Source organism: Heptranchias perlo, chromosome 10 (assembly GCF_035084215.1).
Source record: "Heptranchias perlo isolate sHepPer1 chromosome 10, sHepPer1.hap1, whole genome shotgun sequence".
In the NCBI taxonomy this organism is placed as follows: Eukaryota; Metazoa; Chordata; class Chondrichthyes; order Hexanchiformes; family Hexanchidae; genus Heptranchias; species Heptranchias perlo.
In genome coordinates, this window is record NC_090334.1 from 48208174 (window position 1) to 48226698 (window position 18525).

General features: G+C 39.6%; 1 protein-coding gene across 2 annotated transcripts in view; it reads left to right on the top strand.

Annotated features, from left to right (window-relative positions):
- cdkl1 (cyclin dependent kinase like 1 (CDC2 related kinase)) overlaps positions 1-18525 on the top strand; it is a 43174-nt gene that overhangs the window by 19497 nt on the left and 5152 nt on the right. For both annotated transcript variants that reach the window (XM_067991648.1, XM_067991647.1), the window contains exons 4-6: positions 1880-1970; positions 3880-4080; positions 6799-6881. In XM_067991648.1, coding sequence (XP_067847749.1) covers positions 1880-1970; positions 3880-4080; positions 6799-6881 — 375 coding nt within the window. The remainder of the gene's footprint in view (positions 1-1879; positions 1971-3879; positions 4081-6798; positions 6882-18525) is intronic.

Consider the following 18525-nt stretch of genomic DNA (forward strand, 5'->3'; position numbering starts at 1 on the left):
GCTACAACACTGGCATCTACCCGACAATGTGGAAAATTGCCCAGGTATGTCCTGTCCACAAAAAGCAGGACAAATCCAATCTGGTCAATTACCGCCCCATCAGTCTACTCTCAATCAGAAAAGTGATGGAAGGTGTCGTCGACAGTGCTATCAAGCGGCACTTACTCACCAATAACCTGCTCACCGATGTTCAGTTTGGGTTCCACCAGGACCACTCTGCTCCAGACCTCATTACAGCCTTGGTCCAAACATGGACAAAAGAGCTGAATTCCAGAGGTGAGGTGAGAGTGACTGCCCTTGACATCAAGGCAGCATTTGACCGAGTGTGGCACCAAGGAGCCCTAGTAAAATTCAAGTCAATGGGAATCAGGGTGAAACTCTCCAGTGGCTGGAGTCATACCTAGCACAAAGGAAGATGGTAGTGGATAATTACAGGCCAATCATCTCGGCCCCAGGACGTTGCTGCAGGAGTTCCTTAGGGCAGTGTCCAAGGCCCAACCATCTTCAGCTGCTTCATCAATGACCTTCCCTCCATCATAAGGTCAGAAAAGGGGATGTTTGCTGATGATTGCACAATGTTAAGTTCCATTCGCAACCCCTCAGATAATGAAGCAGTCCATGCCCACATGCAGCAAGACCTGGACAACATCCAGGCTTGAGCTGATACGTGGCAAGTAACATTCGTGCCAGGCAATGACCGCCTCCAACAAAAGAGAGTCTAACCACCTCCCCATGACATTCAACCATTGCCGAATCTCCCACCATCAACATCCTGGGGGTCACCATTGACTAGAAACTTAACTGGACTAGCCACGTAAATACTGTGGCTACAAGAGCAGGTCCGAGGATGGGTATTCTGCGGCAAGTGACTCACCTCCTGACTCTCAAGCCTTTCCACCATCTACAAGGCACAAGTTAGGAGTGTGATAGAATACTGTCCACTTGCCTGGATGAGTGCAGCTCCAACAACACTCAAGAAGCTCGACACCATCCAGGACAAAGCAGCCCGATTGATTGGCACCCCATCCACCACCCTAAACATTCACTCCCTTCACCACCGGCGCACCGTGGCTGCAGTGTGTACCATCCACAGGATGCACTGCAGCAACTCGCCAAGGCTTCTTTGACAGCACCTCCCAAACCCCTGACCTCCACCACCTAGAAGGACAAGGGCAGCAGGCACATGGGAACAACACCACCTGCATGTTCCCCTCCAAGTCACACACCATCCCAACTTGGAAATATATCGCCGTTCCTTCATCGTTGCTGCGTCAAAATCCTGGAAATCCCTACCTAATAGCACTGTGGGACAAGCTTCACCACCACCTTCTCAAGGGCAATGAGGGATGGGCAATAAATGCTGGCCTTGCCAGCGACGCCCACATCCCATGAACAAATAAAAAAAATATATGATGGGTAAACATATGGAGTATTTTAGGAAAGACTTTTTAGTGCAATACTACCAGATGTAGTATTCTACTAGCTTGAAGTCATATTTTTAAACTGGCTGAAAGTCCAATCCCTCTTGTATCATTTCAATTGATTTTTAAGATGAATCAAGTGGTAAAACATACCAAGAGTAGTAGAAAATAGATGGCAAACCCAAAGACAAAATTTATTAAAACAACAAACCTCTGAGAAGTTGTTTTGGGGACATAACTCAAAATTCTGATGGTTGTAAAGTCAGTCTCTGTAATGTCATCAGAATTCCCCAATTGAATTAAAGCTTTTTAACACCCTCCAAGTTGCCTTTTATGGTATCAGTAAGATAATTGATCTGCAGTTTATTTATAGTTTGGCATATTGTTGCCATTCATGCATCTGTTTGGAATCCTTGAAGTTACAACTTTTTTGATTATATTTACTTGTATTTTTGCAGTGTATACATAGGGACGTAAAACCGGAAAATATCTTAATTACGAAACATCACGTCATTAAGCTTTGTGATTTTGGTTTTGCCAGGATATTAAGTAAGTGATAGTCCTATATTTTCAATAGGTAGCTACTGCTGGAACTACTATTTCTTTAAACTGTATACTCATGTTAGTCCTGTATAAAAAGAAGCTTCACAGATTACTGTTCAATAATACAATAGAAGCAGTTTTTATAATTTTTGCATTTGTATAATGAAAATTAGATTTGTGGCAACTGGTTGGCAATTTTTTTGAGTAACAGTAAAATACTGTTAAATAAAAGCAGGGAACTACATCTCAGTGATCGAATGGACAATACGCGTGAGGATAACATGGGTTGCTATATTTCACAACTGGTTATGAGTTCATTACAATGGTCTAATCACTAATGGTTGCCAAAAAGTTGTCATTTTTATGGTATTAAATTTGTTTTTCTCCTTGAAATATATTTGGGTCCTTGCTTCCATAAAGGTGGAGCAGTAGTGATAATCTATCTCTCGTTCCATTACATTTCTAGCAAGGTGCCATTGCATTGTGACCCTGAGATATTGTCATATCACAACTGGGTGAAACCACCTTCATGGTATAATCCTAAGTCTACTGTAGTATGAGTTGGACATAGAGTAAATCTCCCTCTACACTAAGCTGCCCCAACAATGTGCATTAATCCCAACCTCAGAAAAGCAGCATTTATTAGCACTAATGTAAATTATCTTAATTTTACATATCAACTTTTATGGTGAGAATGTGTGGAGCCAAACCTATTAAGAAACATCGTGTCATTAAGCTTATTTATTTCATGTCGGACTTTTACAGCTCACAGAAAAAGGAGATTTAAAAAAAATATATAACAGCTATATTTGATTTGGATCCAAATGCCAAAGGAGAATAGACTGTGTTCTAACCCCCCCCCCCTGAAAGCCAGCTAGTCCTCTGGTATATATACTTTACTATATTCACAATGGTCAAGAAACTGCATAACTACTTTAAAATAAGAGAGTTGGTGTGAAGTTTATTTTCCAAAAGAAAAGCACTATTGGAAATTAACCGAATATTTTAAGTGCTGCTCTGCTTTGGGTTTAGGTTTTTTTTTAAAAAAAAGCCTTAATGGGAAGAATGAAAAGATTCAAAGCTGTTTTGAAATAGAAATTTCTCAATTATCAAGTTCCAAAGATAAATAGTGGACAGTTACACAGTGATGGTTTTAAGTATCGTTCAAAGTTCAGTGGCCAATTTCAAACACAGCGTATTTCCATAATGTAACATAGTATTTCTTTAGAAAATAATCCTTACTTTGATGAATTTATTCAGAAACAGACCAGATATGGAGGAGGAAAGTACTGATTGTTTAATATAAATAAATAGATTTGGGGTATTGGATTTTGAAAAAATATCTTGATTCATTAATAGCACTTTTGTCTCTGAGTCAGACGATTGTGGGGTCAAATCCCAGTCCAGAAGTTGAGCACAAGGCTGACACTTCAGTGCAATACTGAGCTAGTGCTGTACTTTGAGGTGCTATCCTTTAAATGAGATGTTAAACTGAGGTTCCTTCTGATTGTTCAGGTGGATGTAAAAGGTCCCTTGGCAATATGCAGAGAGCACAGTTATTTCAATGTCTTGGTTAACATTCCTTTCTCAGTCAACATCACCAAAACAGATTAACTGGTCATTGACCTTAATGCTGTCTGTGTGACTTTACTGTTCCTGAAATAGCTGCTGTTTTCCCCAAAATAACTAAAGTTATTTAACATTGTATTGATGCATTTTGGGACATCCTGGGAGATGTGATAAGGCACTGAATGCAAGTTATCCTTTAGCTTAAAGGAACATATGGTTTTGTTAAAGCATGTTCCTTCCCATAAAAGTAAAGCTTGGTTGCCTATGGTAATGCAGCATTTTGTAGTTTGATATAAGGGGCCTTTACATTATATTTGAAATATATAGTCTTCATTTTATTTTGTAGCTGGTCCAGGAGATTACTATACAGATTATGTAGCAACCCGGTGGTACCGTGCTCCAGAACTGTTGGTTGGAGACACTCAGTATGGCCCTCCAGTGGACGTTTGGGCAATAGGCTGCGTTTTTGCAGAGTTGTTGTTTGGAGCCCCCTTGTGGCCAGGAAAATCAGATGTGGATCAGCTCTATCTGATTAGAAAAACACTAGGTGAGTGCTGTATTCAAGGTATTAGAAAATGACACTAGTTTTGTCTGTCAAAGTAAATTACCAAGAGATTCCAATTATCATTAAAATTTGCAAAAATCTAATTTCTGATATCCTAGGAATACATGTTTCTTTTGATTGAATAATTTTGGGTAGGTTTATTTTTAAATCTCATCTCCAGGTCCAACTTCAAACTAGCCTACTGGGTATTGGACAGACTGCCCTAACAATAGTTGTACTATATAGTATTGCAAGTAGCAATCACTCTTAATCAATTGCAAGAACCAGAAAGAGAATCATTCTGACAGGTAAATGACTCTCATGAATTATCACATACAAACCTATTTAAATTTACTTAAACAACAACAACTTGCATTTATATAGCACCTTTTAACGTGGGAAAATGTCCCAAGGCACTTCACAGGAGCATAATCAGACAAAAATTGACACTGAGCTAAAGCAGGAGATATTAGGTGGGGTAACTAATAGCTTTGTCAAAGAGGCAGTTTTTAAGGAGTATGTTAAGAGGAGAGGTGGAGGTTTAAGGAGTAAATTCTAGACCTTAGGGCCTAGTTGGCTGAAGGCACAGCCACCAATTGTGGGGCAAAGCTGAGTGGGAGATGCATAAGGCCATAATTGGAGGAACAGTGTTCTCAGAAGGTTGTAGGAAGTTAGAGATAAGGAAGGGCAAGGCCATGAAAGGATTTGAACATTTGGATGAGAATTTTAAAATTAAGCCATTGGTGGACTAGATGTAGGTTAGGATACGGGCAGCAGAGTTTTAGATTAGCTCAAGTTTATGAACGGTGGAAGATGGGAGGCCAGCCAGGAAGCATGCTGGAGGAAAAAAAAATAGATGAGGGTTTTAGCAGCAGATGGGCTGAGGCAGGCAATGTTTCGGAGGTGGAAGTAGGCGGTCTTTGTGCTGGAAAGGATATGGTGTCGGAAGCTCAGCTCAGTCACATAGGATGGCATGGTTGTGTGGTTCAGCCTGACAGTGGCCAGGGAGTGAGATGGAATTGGTGACAAGCGAACGGAGTTTGTGTCGGGGGCTGAAGACAATGGCTTTGGTCTTCCCAATTATTATTACTTTTAATAGTCCTTTACAAGTTGAAACAGGATCAAAATTTGGTGCAGCAGAGCAAAATGGGATTTAAAATGGGGATCGAATTTGGCAATCGTAATCTTAATCTCAAACCCTACAAAATTAAATGCTCTTGTATGCATTCTGTTTGCAAAAATATCTGAATTGAATATCACTGGAACAAATTGTTAATTTACAAGTTACATATATCCTGGTGATACAGCAACATTTTAGAAAATAAATCCCTGTATTCTTAATAGTAAATATTTTTTTAAATTTCTTTTTGTCTAACCTTTTCATCAGTTATCCTAAGCTTGAGGACCATTTTCAATGCCAAAAGGTGTAGATATGATCTGCTGTGAGGCTACTGTCAGTGCCTAGTACAGTCGCCCACCAAGACTGTCTAGGCACGTCTTTTCCTTGTTTTTCTTCTTCCTCGACCGTATCTCTCTCTCTCTCTCTCTCTCTCTCTCCCCCCATTCCTCCCTCCCCCAAACTCTTTTAGGAGATGTTGTGAACTCTGCTGCGGTGAAGCTTGCATTAGGAGCTGACCAAAGCAGGACTCTAACTTGTATTTGCCCCATCCTTTGGCACTGAGTGTTAATGCTCATACACTCAGCTGCACTTTGCTACCCAGAATATTTTAAATAACTTAGCAGCTGAAGAAAAACTATATTCCAGAAAACCAGCTGCCTGAAATAATGTCTTTAGGTATTTCTAAGATTATTAAGAGCAAAGCTAAAACCACCAGTTCCATTATTAGTTAAAATACTGCACAGCAAGAACAGTAAGGAAAAAAAGTGGAAAAAGCAATATTATCACATTTGAATATCTGTTGGGGGGACTAGAAAGATAAATAACTTTTTACACAACACTAATTGGGTTAAAGTTGTGATTTAACTGATTTGATCAAATATCTTTGTATAACAGTTCCTTCTGGCAACTAGATTTTGAAAATACAAAGTGGCTGTTTCATATCTTTTTTTATTACTGGTGTCCACAATCCATATCTATAATATATATGCACTTCCTGCCAACTTTAAAAAAAAATTACAATGGAAAGTGCCTATTTAAACTTATTATGTTGCAATTGCATCTTCCTCCTCAGTGGAGGAATTTATAATGCAAATATAAAAATAAGGACAGGATATAGAACTTCTAAAATGGAGACTCAATTATCCCCTGGTCTCTAACCCCAATTGACCTGAAGATTATACTTGCTTTTCATTCCTTGTGTGTAATGCCACAGGAGATTGACTATTTAAATACCAGCGGGTCTGCCATGGCATTGCACACGGCATGCCACAGGATGCACCTCCTTGTAATTACAGGAACATTATACCATATAACACAAATGTATCTGTCAAAATGTGTATCCCTTTAAGGTGTAATTGGTCTGCATTCTTGAACTGCACGCTCAGATTGAACACAAGTCAGACTGGCTTTCTTTCTCTTTAAATCTAACTGTCAAGTAAATGTAGACTAAGAGTTCATTCAGAGTTTAATGGTGCTTGCCAGTTTCACCTTGTAGTTGAGAAGCACAACACATTTTAAAATTGTTTTTATCTTTCATTGCGACTTCTGCACATGTGGACACCCGGATTTAGTAATTACTATTGCATCTTGTTTGCCTACAGGTGATTTGATTCCTAGGCATCAACAAGTCTTCAGTTCAAACCAGTTCTTCAGTGGAGTGAGCATACCAGTGCCAGATAATGTGGTATGGCATTGTATTAATCTAGTAAAGTAGTCCTTTGGAAATATGTTGACTATAAATTCAGTTATTGATTCAGTATAGATTAGGAAGAGCAGAGTAGCTCAAGTCAGAAAGGTAGTGAATTTCTTGAATGCATTCACGATAGTTTTCTGGAGCAATATGTTCTAGAACCAAAAAGAGGGCAGGCCATACTAGATTTAATGAGCCAGACTTAGTTGTTAATCAACAAGAAGGGAACATTTATCTTAACAGTGATCATAATATGATCAAATTGCCCACATCCCATGAACGAATAAAACAAATTCAATGTTAAGTTTCTCCTTTTCAAGCCTAACACAGACACTAAGATTGTAGATTTTGGTACGGCTAACTTTAACGGAATAAGACAGAGATTGAAGAGAGCAAACTGGTTAAAACTGTTAGTGGGTAAAACTACAGATGAACAATGGGAGGTGTTCAAAAAAGAGTTTAGCTTAATACAGAACCAGTATATACCCCTAAGGGGGCAAGAGCTCTACTTACTAACTAAAGGAATGAGCGTACAAAAGTGCAAAGAATACTGTAGGTCCAGGGGACTGGGAGAGATATAAAGAACAGCAAAAGAAGACAAAAAAGATAGTAAGAGCTACAAAAGGGAATACAAAAAGAAACTTGAGGGAAATCAAGATTAACACAGTTTTTACAATTTATATTAGAAGAAAAAGGGTAGTCAAGGGTAATGTGGGCCTTTTTAAAAAGAGATGCAGGTAATATTGCAAATTAAAATAAAGAAATGGCAAACTTGTTGAATAATTACTCTCAGTCCTCACAGTAGAAAAATGGCACTGAGAACTGACAGTCCCCAGGACCTGATGGTTTCCACCCCAGGATTTTAAAGGAAGTTGGTGAGGAAATTGCAGATGCTTTAGCCATAATCTTCTAAAGCTCTCTTGATTCAGGAATTGTTCCTTTTTAGATTGGAAAATTGCAAATGTAACTCCATTATTTAAGAAAGGTGAGAGAGAAACCAGGAAATTATTGACCTGTTAGTCTAACATCTGTTGTAGGGAAGTTATTGGAATCTATAATTAAGGACAAAGTGACTGAGCACTTAAGAAATTTGAGCTGATTAGAGAGGGCCAACATGGATTTGTAAAGGGTAGGTCATGTCTAACGAATCTAATTGAATTTTTTGAGGAAGTAACTAAAGTAGCAGACGGGAATATTATGGACGTAGGTTATATGGACTTCCAGAAGGCATTTGATAAGGTTCCACATAAGAGACTGTTAACTAAAATTAAAGCTCTTGGAATTGAAGGCAAATTATTGACCTGGTTAGGATATTGGTTAGGCGGTAGAAGAGAGAGTAGAGGGTGATGGGTATGTACTCGAATTGGAAGGAAGTGACTAGTGGTGTCCCACAAGGATCTGTGCTGGGGCCTCAACTATTCACTATATTTATTAATCATTGAATCATAGAATCATAGAAAATAGGAGCAAGAGTAGGCCATTCGGCCCTTCGGGCCTGCTCTGCCATTCAAAATGATCATGGCTGATCGTCTAACTCAGTACCCTGTTCCCGCTTTTTCCCCATATCCCTTGATCACTTTAGCATTAAGAAATATATCTGTCTCCTTCTTGAATATATTTAATGACTTGACCTCCACTGCCTTCTGTGGTAGAGAATTCCACAGGTTCACCACCCTCCGAGTGAAGAAATTTCTCCTCATCTCGGTTCTAAATGGCATACCCAGTATCCTGAGACTGTGACCTCTGGCTATGGATTCCCCATCCGTCGGGAACATCCTTCCTGCATCTAGTCCTGTTAGAATTTTATATGTTTTGATGAGATCACCTCTCATTCTTCTAAACTCTAGTGAATATAGGCCTAGTTGACCCAATCTCTCCTCATAAGTCAGTCCTGCCATCCCAGGAATCAGTCTGATAAACCTTCGTTGCACTCCCTCCATGGCAAGGACATCCTTCCTCAGATAAGGAGACCAAAACTGCACACAATACTCCAGATGTGGTCTCACCAAGGCCCTGTATAACTGCAGTAAGACATCCCTATTCCTGTACTCAAATCCTCTTGCAATGAAGGCCAACATACCATTTGGCTTCCTAACTGCTTGCTGCACCTGAATGCTTGCTTTCAGCAACTGGTGTGCAAGGACACCCAGGTCTCGTTGCACCTCCCCTTTTCCCAATCTATCACCATTCAGATGATGATCTGCCTTTCTGTTTTTACAACCAAAGTGGATAACCTCACATTTATCCACGTTATACTGCATCTGCCATGTTCTTGCCCACTCACCCAACTTGTCTAAATCACATTGGAGCCTCTTTGCATCCTCCTCACAGCTCACATTCCACCCCAGCTTTGTGTCATCTGCAAACTTGGAAATGTTACATTTAGTTCCCTCATCCAAATCATTGATTTGTATTGTGAATAGCTGGGGCCCAAGCACTGATCCCTGCGGTACCCCACTAGTCGCTGCCTGCCACCCGGAAAAAGACCCATTTATTCCTACTCTCTGTTTCCTGTCTGTCAACCAATTCTCAATCCATACCAGTATATTCCCCCCATTGCCATGTGCTTTAATTTTGCTCATGAGCCTCTTGTGTGGGACCTTATCAAAAGCCTTCTGAAAATCCAAGTACACCACATCCACTGGTTCTCCCCTATCTATTCTACTAGTTACCTTCTCAAAAAACTCCAGTAGATTTGTTAAGCATGATTTCCCTTTCATAAACCCATGCTGACTTTGTCCAATCCAGTTAATGCCTTCCAAGTGTTCTGTTGTCACATCCTTTATAATAGACTCGAGCATTTTCCCCACTACTGATGTAAGGCTAACTGGTCTGTAATTCCCTGTTTTTTTTTTTCTCCCTCCTTTTTTAAATAGTGGGGTTACATTTGCCACCCTCCAATCTGTAGGAACTGTTCCAGAGTCTATAGAATCACTTGGATATATGGCTCACTATTGTCTTATCTAAGTTGGCCGATGACAAAGATTGGTGGCATAGTAAGTAGTGCAGATGGGAGCATAAAATTACAAATAATTAAATTACAAACAAATAATAATTATTTGAGTGGACAAAACTGTGGCAGATGGATTTTAATACAGTTAAGTGTGAGGTCATCCATTTTGGACCAAAAAAGGATAGATCAGAGTATTTTTTAAATGATGAAAAGTTAGGAACAGTGGAGGTCCAAAGAGATTTAGGGGTCCATATACACAGATCATTAAAATGTAGTAGTCAGGTGCAAAAAATAATCAAAAAGGCTAATGGAATGTTAGCTTTTATGACTAGAGGATTAGAATATAAAGGGGAGGAAGTTTTGCTACAGCTATACAAAGCCCAGGTTAGACCACATCTGGAGTACTGTGTAGAGCAGATTCACCAAAATGTCACCAGGGCTCCAAGGGTTAGATTATGAGGAGAGATTACATAAACTAGCCTTGTATACCCTGGAATATAGAAGGTTAAGGGGTGATTTGATTGAGGCTTTTAGGATTTTGAAAGGGTAGATAGAGAGAAACTTTTTCTGCTGATGGAGACTAGGACAAAGTGACATAACCTTAAAATCAGAGCCAGGCCATTCTGGAGAGAAGTTAGGAAACACTTTACGCAAAGGGTGGTAGAAGTGGAACACTCTCCCACAAAAGCATTAGATGCTAGCTCAATTAATAATTTTCAATGAGATCGATAATTTTTGCTAGCCAAGGGTATTAGGGGATATGGAGCCAAGGCGGGTGGATGGAGTTAGGATACATATGAGGCATGATCTCATTGAATGGCGGAACTGGCTCAAGGGGCCGAATGGCCACTCTGTTCCTATGTTCCTAATACTCTAGACTTTCCTGCCCACCTTGAAAATGCACCCCTGTCTCCAGCTGAACTTCCAACCTCGGGAATCATTTAAATAAAAATGGTAGGCTCTCTTGCCTCCTCCTGGGGATTCCTGCCAAAATGGGGGCAGAGTTGTGTTGTGGCGGAACCTAGAGGCCTGCCCTCGGAGGGCCAGCTCCCTCCGGTCTATCGTTAAAGTGACAACATTTTAGTTACTTTTTCTTCCTCTTGGAGCCTGTGCAAGGCAATTTTTTTGAGCTAACTGATCTTTGAACACTGGATGCTTGGATCCAATGGGAGTCCATTGTGCTCAGCATTCAAATGATGCAAATATGCCCAAGGATGTCTTTCCTTCATTTTCATTTTCTTTCCATACACTTGCCACGTGAAGGTGGGCTCATACTGCACCACTGAGGCACTGGGAAATGAGTGTGGAGGCGTAAGGAGTTGGGTTTGCAGCAGAGCACATCCTTGAGTACTTTTCCACCCTCACCTTCCCCAGATCTGCCAAAATTTAGCAGGGTTGGCTGGAAGGTCTAAGCCAATACGATCATATAACATTAGTTGGACAGCCACATCCTTGCTACAGATTAATTTTGAAAATGTTAATAAAATATACCTAAGTAGAATACATGATATCCTTCTATTCAGCACAATCATATCAGCAATATGCAAAACAAATTACTGATGAATTATACATGGTTAACATCAACCTTGAACTCCGATGCCCTCAACTGTAAATCTTGCATTATGAACTCTGGTGCCATGCTGACCCAAAAGCTTACCTTCTTAGATATAGGTCATCTTATTCCAGTACGACTGTGGAGCTGGAGTAACTCAAACTGACCTATGCAATTACAGTGCAAGGTTGATGCCAACAAGGAAGCACCAATAATTGTTAAGATCTTGTTCTTGAAGATGAACATTGATAGAACCAGTCCTACAGTGAAATTGATGTAAACTACAAGGTACATTGTAAAACCTTTTTGCCTTTTGTAGTTTTGACAACAATTTCAGTTTATCTTTCTTGTGTAATTGGTCTCTTTTATTCTGTCAGATAGAACTAGATATATGCACTCACTGTGAAAACTGAACTGATACTCACTAATGGAGTGGACTAGTAATTTAAGTATTTGACTTCCAGCCAGAAGGTGCTCAAGTTTTAATTCTAAGATCATTGCCTGTGGTGTAAGAAGCTGTATGCAATGTAAGCAATTGTATACAAATTAATTTCGACATTGTCTCATTGTCTCAGTGACTGACCGTGCATATTGAGACATTCATTCGTCACCATTTTATCTAGATAGGAAGTGGCACATACAGTGATCTCTACAGAAACATGAGTAATGAAGGAACCCCAGACAGTGTGCCTCAGGAACACTAGTTACATACCTACTGCCTGTCACTAATAGAATTAATATATAATTTTGGCAATTCATGCTGAGAGTAAGGGAAGTTTTTTTATCCGTTCATGGGATGGGGGCATCGCTGGCAAGGCCAGTGTTGTGGGAAATCACCACTCGGAGTCAGACTTAAAGATTCAACATGCAGTTTATTGAACAAAGCTTTTGGAGAAGCGCTTGGCACTCCGCAGTGCACGCAGTCACCTTCTCAATTTTAAAATGGTCGCTGAGCTTTTATACATTACAAGTACAGACATTTAGCAGTTAATACATCATTAGCCTTGGTTAGTTACACATTAGCCAATTAGGCCCCGACAGCAACAATTGACCTCCAATCACATTAAAACAACTGTTATCAACTTCAGACAGTCTGGCTTTTGTCTGTTCCGTAGTTTTATCAGTTCGTTGTGGAATGTCTTTGTCTAAGTCAGCACATTTTAATGTCTTTTCACAGAGTCCATTTTGTTTAGCACTACACTAACTTGTTAATCATCATATGTTATGCTTAAGCTTTTAATTATGGTTCGTGCAAGGCGCAGCTCAGTGTGGTCTCGGGGCAGTGACCGCAGCCACGCACACATTAGTCGCCAAAGGTCATCTTTGCCGGTTTAACCCAACAGCTTAAATTTTACTTTAACAGTCCCCCCTTTTGGTCATGATTATGGCTTAATAATCATTTAGACCAATAACGATAGAGTTCATGCAACATTGGTCCGGCACTTAATACACAGCCTTTTTGGGTATTTACCTTCCGTGATGTTCTGTGCGTATCCCTAACCCATAACTCACAGGCTACATGTTACAGATAGATGTCTTAAACATCCGATAACCAAGCATAATAAACTTTCAAATAACTCCCTTGTACATTCCTCCAATGATACTTGCCACCTCCCTAATGATTAATGGCCTCTAGGTGCTTATCAGCCTGCTCTTTTACAAGGTCGTAAAAAGCTTGTTTGATAAAGACAGCAAGCCCTTTATTCACAGCTAACTAACGTATATTTTACTTTAACATAAGGTTATGTCCCTTTTTCAATGTTAGCATTGCATTGTTTCATTTCAGTCTTTCAATCTTAACCTCCAACAACCCCGGGTGACCTCACATGGCTTTATCTAATGTCCTTATTTTGTCGGCATCACCTACCTATCTGAGCCATTTGCTCTTTTGGTCTAAGTGGGCTGTGGACTTCCGACTGTCCCCAGAGGTTCTAATTTTGGGTGCAAAGTGCCCTATCTTTATGCTATTCGGCTGTTGGGGCTGCACATACGCATTTCTGTTGTAAATTATCCCACCCTGTGCTTCTGGGCTGTGTCCAACACTATGTGGACATACAGTGACAGCATGTCTAGTAAAACATCCCTTTAATTTTGTTCCAGCCAATCAGCTTAAATCTATGTCCTCTAGTTCTTGAACCTTCTGCTAGGGGAAACAGGTACTTCCTGTCTACTTTATCTGGGCCCCTCATAATTTTGTGTCCATCGTGTGGATATCTTCTAAGTATTGTTTCTCTCAATTTCATTGTTAACTGATGGGAACCTAACCCTGAATTTTGGAAATCCAAATTACTATGTCCCTCTTTACTTTAATTTCAGTCCTTCTGATTGGTACCAGTGTTTCCTGACTGTTTCATTAATTAGTCCGTTTCTCTATGGACCATGTGTCAGTGCCTTGTTTAAAAGGATTTCTCACTCGCCTGGACCACATTAACCATTTTATGTTGTGCTGTCAGTGTATCTTCTTCATGTATTTCTGCATACTAGCAACATATCATAGGTAGTGTTCTTGGATATTAACTTTCTGCTGGCCAGTCTCTTTTTTTCCTCATGGTATTTCCGAAAATGTTTTCCATGGCACACATCATATGTCCAGTAGCATTCAGTCCTGTAAAAGCAACTGGTTTGTTTAAAGAGTGGTTCCACTAGCTCACCAGGCCACAGGCCTTTGTAATCATGTTCTTCATCCTGGTCTCCGTTTCAGATGATGGCAACGTACATTTGTATCTTTTATGTCCACTGTAGCCATTCTTAGGTTTTCAGGTTATCTTATCAAAAAGATCAGGGGTGTCTAGAGTGCTTATCTCCCCCTGCATGGTCCTGATGTCAGGGTAGTGGCCAGGCTATTGAATGTAGCTTTCTCATTGTTCATTATAGGCAAGGACACAAATATCTCCACGAGAAAGCTATCAATTTACTATTCTCAACTACACTTTCCTGACTTTCACTAGATTGTATATTTATGCCAGATTGATATTTTTTGTAAATCATGCCCAGTTCAATGACTTTAGAGAAATTCCCATTTGGTGTAATTTCTCTGTTTCTTTACTTTAATTCTCAATCACTTCCTCTCATCCAATTTTACATTACCTATCATGAGCCCTGGAGGAACGTTACTGTCCGATACAATATTTACAGTCAGGTCTAATGTCCCAAAATGTGTTTATTTTACGTAATTTCTTCTTGAACCGCTTTTCATTTCCCAAAATATCCCACTACATTGTGCCCGAGTCCCTTCTATCATTTCACAATTATCCCAACTTGAGAAAATTTTCTTCCCTCCCGAAAGAATTCTTCCTTGATACACAGCATTCAATAGGAACCATTTAGACTGGACTTCTTTTATTTTAAAATATAATTTGATTATCCCCTAAAATTACAAGTAAATTTTTCTTTCTCGAGTGCTTGAATAGCAACTCATATAAATTTTTCTTATCAATTCCAATTTCAGAAACAAATTATGTCCAGGCTTTGTGGTTTTATAGTAGAGATGAAGTGCTCGTAATTACTTTTGGATGTAACTCCCATATCTCCCCACCTCGAGCACTCTGTCTCGGAAGACAATAAATGGGTTAAAACAAAACAAATCAAAATGTTTTCAAAAGAAGAGAATCAGGTTGATATCACCACGCTGTGACATTTGGTATCTGCTGATGTCTGCAGCTAAAGTCTTAAATTTTTAACACCACTGGATCGTTTCCTGCACCAAATTTCTCCAGCAAAGGTTGCACCGTAACTTTGTAAAGCCATTTTATGTCAAAGAACTACTCTTGGTAATCCTGCACCACCAACACTCACGTGGTCCCAAAAAACAGGGTCATCTGTTTTAAAAGAAACACAGAAAATCCATTGCGGCTGTTCTTGAGAGCCCAAGGGGTTAATTTGTCAAATCATCATTTATTATTTATTTTGTCCAAAGGAATAATCCCTTTACCTGAAACAAATCCAGAAAACAAAACAGGAGAGAGAAATTGCCTCGTCCCTCTCTCTGGAGCTCGCACTGTCTCTCCCACATACAGATGTGCATAGGACTGCAGACTGGAATTTCCAACTCCAAGTCCTAATCTCTGTGTTTTCAAGATGTAACCACATTAAGAAAAATGTTTTGTGTTTTTTTGATTTCATTTATTCCCTCAGGTAAGGACAGACCCTCCATCATGCCCACAGGTCAGGTTCACCCTCAGTTTGTAAGGGTACTTCCCCTGCCTGTATCTGGGCTAGGTTCTCTCGTGTCTGTTCCACAATCCAGTTACCATATGTACTGCAGATGTCATTAGCAGCCGCCTGCTAAGATACGTTATATTCCTCTTTTATTAATTTATTAATGGTTTGGGCATGTGTTTCTAGCACTGTAGCTATCCTTTGCAAATATATGGTCAGCATTTGATCCTCGGACAATTAAATATATCTTTAATGCGAGACCCTAAATCTCTGACCTTTTGATCTAATGTTGCCAAATCAATGGTGTTAACACCCGAGGCACCCGTATTAAAGGCAGTTGCTATATCATTTATCACAGATCTTTCACATCTCCACATTTGTCTATCTCTTTTACGATGTCCACCTCCATTCCATGTCGCGCTTTGTTTTAACACTTGAGTTAGGAGGTGTTGATATAATTGTTGAGTTTTCTTAGCATTCTCAATGCGAGTTATATAATTTGTCAGGGAAGGTCTTCCCCTCTTTGGTCAGATCTTGTATTGGAGCTACTATTCGTGAATAGCTTCAAATAAAATTGAATAGCCCCAGAACTTGTTGAACTTCCTTATCATACTGTGGCGGGGTAAAACTGATAGGCGTTTAGTACCCTGTGTCAGTACGTAGCTCAAGTAATGGACTGCCAATTGTCCAACCTATGCTTTCTCTTCATACGATTTGTTTTACATTCCTTTCTTATCAATTTTTTTTCTCACTGTAGCATTGTCTGTGTGGAAACTTATATCTGTCAATTGTAGCCTTTGGCATTTCCGAGTAATTGGGTCAATTTTAATAATATAACGTATACCAATTGTTACCTCATGTTCACCTGTGTTCTGGGCAAGCCTCAGACAGTTTTCAACTGATTGGGTCATTTCTATCTGTTTGAACTGCTCTTGGCATGACAGTCTGGCTTCTTGGGATGGAAGGGGTTAACATTAACTGGCTCTCGTGGTAGCAGTAATTTGATACTTCTCCCTCTGAGATTAAGTTTCCACATTCCACCTTCAAAATTTCTCTTCACACAGGTTTGACTGATTTTTTTTTTCATTTGTAGATTGCTTTACACTATATATTTTGCACACTATTTTGAGATTTATTTTAATCATAGTGTTTTCTCCAATGTTTCTTATTAACCAACTTGTTTGCTTGCAGCTTCTTTACTTTCTTTTCAGACTCTGCTTTAGCTTTGCAAACAGCCTTTTCCCTAATCTTATCTTTCAGACGACAGTTAAAATCCAATATGATAATTATCGCCGTCTCTTTTTTGTTAATTTATAACCAGAGATCATCCTGCAACTGTAACTTGTAATTCTTTAAATCTGCACTTTATCTTTTCTTTTACAATTAAACCTCATTTTGTCTTGGTGAATTGAAAACAGATGTCAGTGTCCTTGGAAGGGGCTAACCTTTTTTTTCAGTAACAAAACGACGGAGCCAGATATCAGATTCACACAGCGTTCTTAGCATATGTCGACGTAATTTTCACATAAATTAAAAAAAAAAAATTCATACCGGGAAATAACATCTCCCATCGTACATTTTTAGTTTATAGTTAGTCTAGTATTTCCAGATTGTTGTGATCAACTTTTGTTTAGGTACCCCTCAATTTCCACATTGCTTCGTAAGTTTTATAATTTGCTGTCCAATTCATTTTTTTTTCACATACTTTTAGTGGGTATGATTATAACCAACTCTCCGAGCTGTTCCAGCTTTCCGACTTTTCCTATCACGGTGATACCAGATAGCTTTTTTTTATCTGTCCCGTTAATTTTTTTTTAACCACAGCCAATCACAAGATAAAAATTCAAAATGCCAATTTTTTTTTGAAGATCCCATGTCTGGAATTTAACATGCTCACATTTTATAAGAACCAGAATTTAATAGGTCATTTAACCTCAATAACTCCCATTTTAATTCAGCAATATCAGAATTAAACACAAGACAAAACAGATACATTACACAAAAGAAGAAAACACGTAAGACGCAGTAAGAAGGGGGCGTGGCCCACGACACCGACAGAAAACACTCACAATAAGGACAGGCTTTTTAAAGAGAGAGTACACTAAAAACAAAAGAACCTTTCTTTTCCAGGTCTCTGTCTTTTAAACATTTTAATTGATTCCTTTTTTCTAATTCCCTTACCCTAGATTCTAATTTCTTAATTTTGTCCTTGTCTTCGTTCCACTTTTTAATGGAAACGGCTACTTGTCCCATTAGTCCAGCTAATTGATGTACTAATACCCCTGCCTTTTTTGTTTTGTCTCTCTTTTCCCCATCTACCCACTTTCTCTGTTGTTCTAAGGTCTGAGAAACATCCCAGCCATCCTTTTGCATCTGCTTAATCAACGAGTGTCTGTCTGTCATATATTTATCAATAAGGGAACCCGCAGGTCCCCACCTGTCATCTTGCAGGCTTATAATCCCAGCCACGATTACCGACTCGATAACGTGTTCTCCACTGGATCTAACTTAAACTCCCGGCCACTCACCGGATCTAACTTAAACTCCCGGCCACTCACCGGATCTAACTTAAACTCCCGGCCACTCACCGGATCTAACTTAAACTCCCGGCCACTCACCGGATCTAACTTAAACTCCCGGCCACTCACCGGATCTAACTTAAACTCCCGGCCACTCACCGGATCTAACTTAAACTCCCGGCCACTCACCGGATCTAACTTAAACTCCCGGCCACTCACCGGATCTAACTTAAACTCCCGGCCACTATTACCGACTTGGCAACGTGTTTTCTCCACCGGATCAACTTATACTCTACTTATACTCACGGCCACGATTACCGTTTTGGTAACGTGTTTCCTCCACCGGAGTCCGGCTCTAGGTCAGGGTGATCAGCTCCTTACCGCACCGCTTAAAACTTCAGACATTAAAACTTCAGACAGTACACATCGTGAATTCTTATGCTCTAATTATCTCTG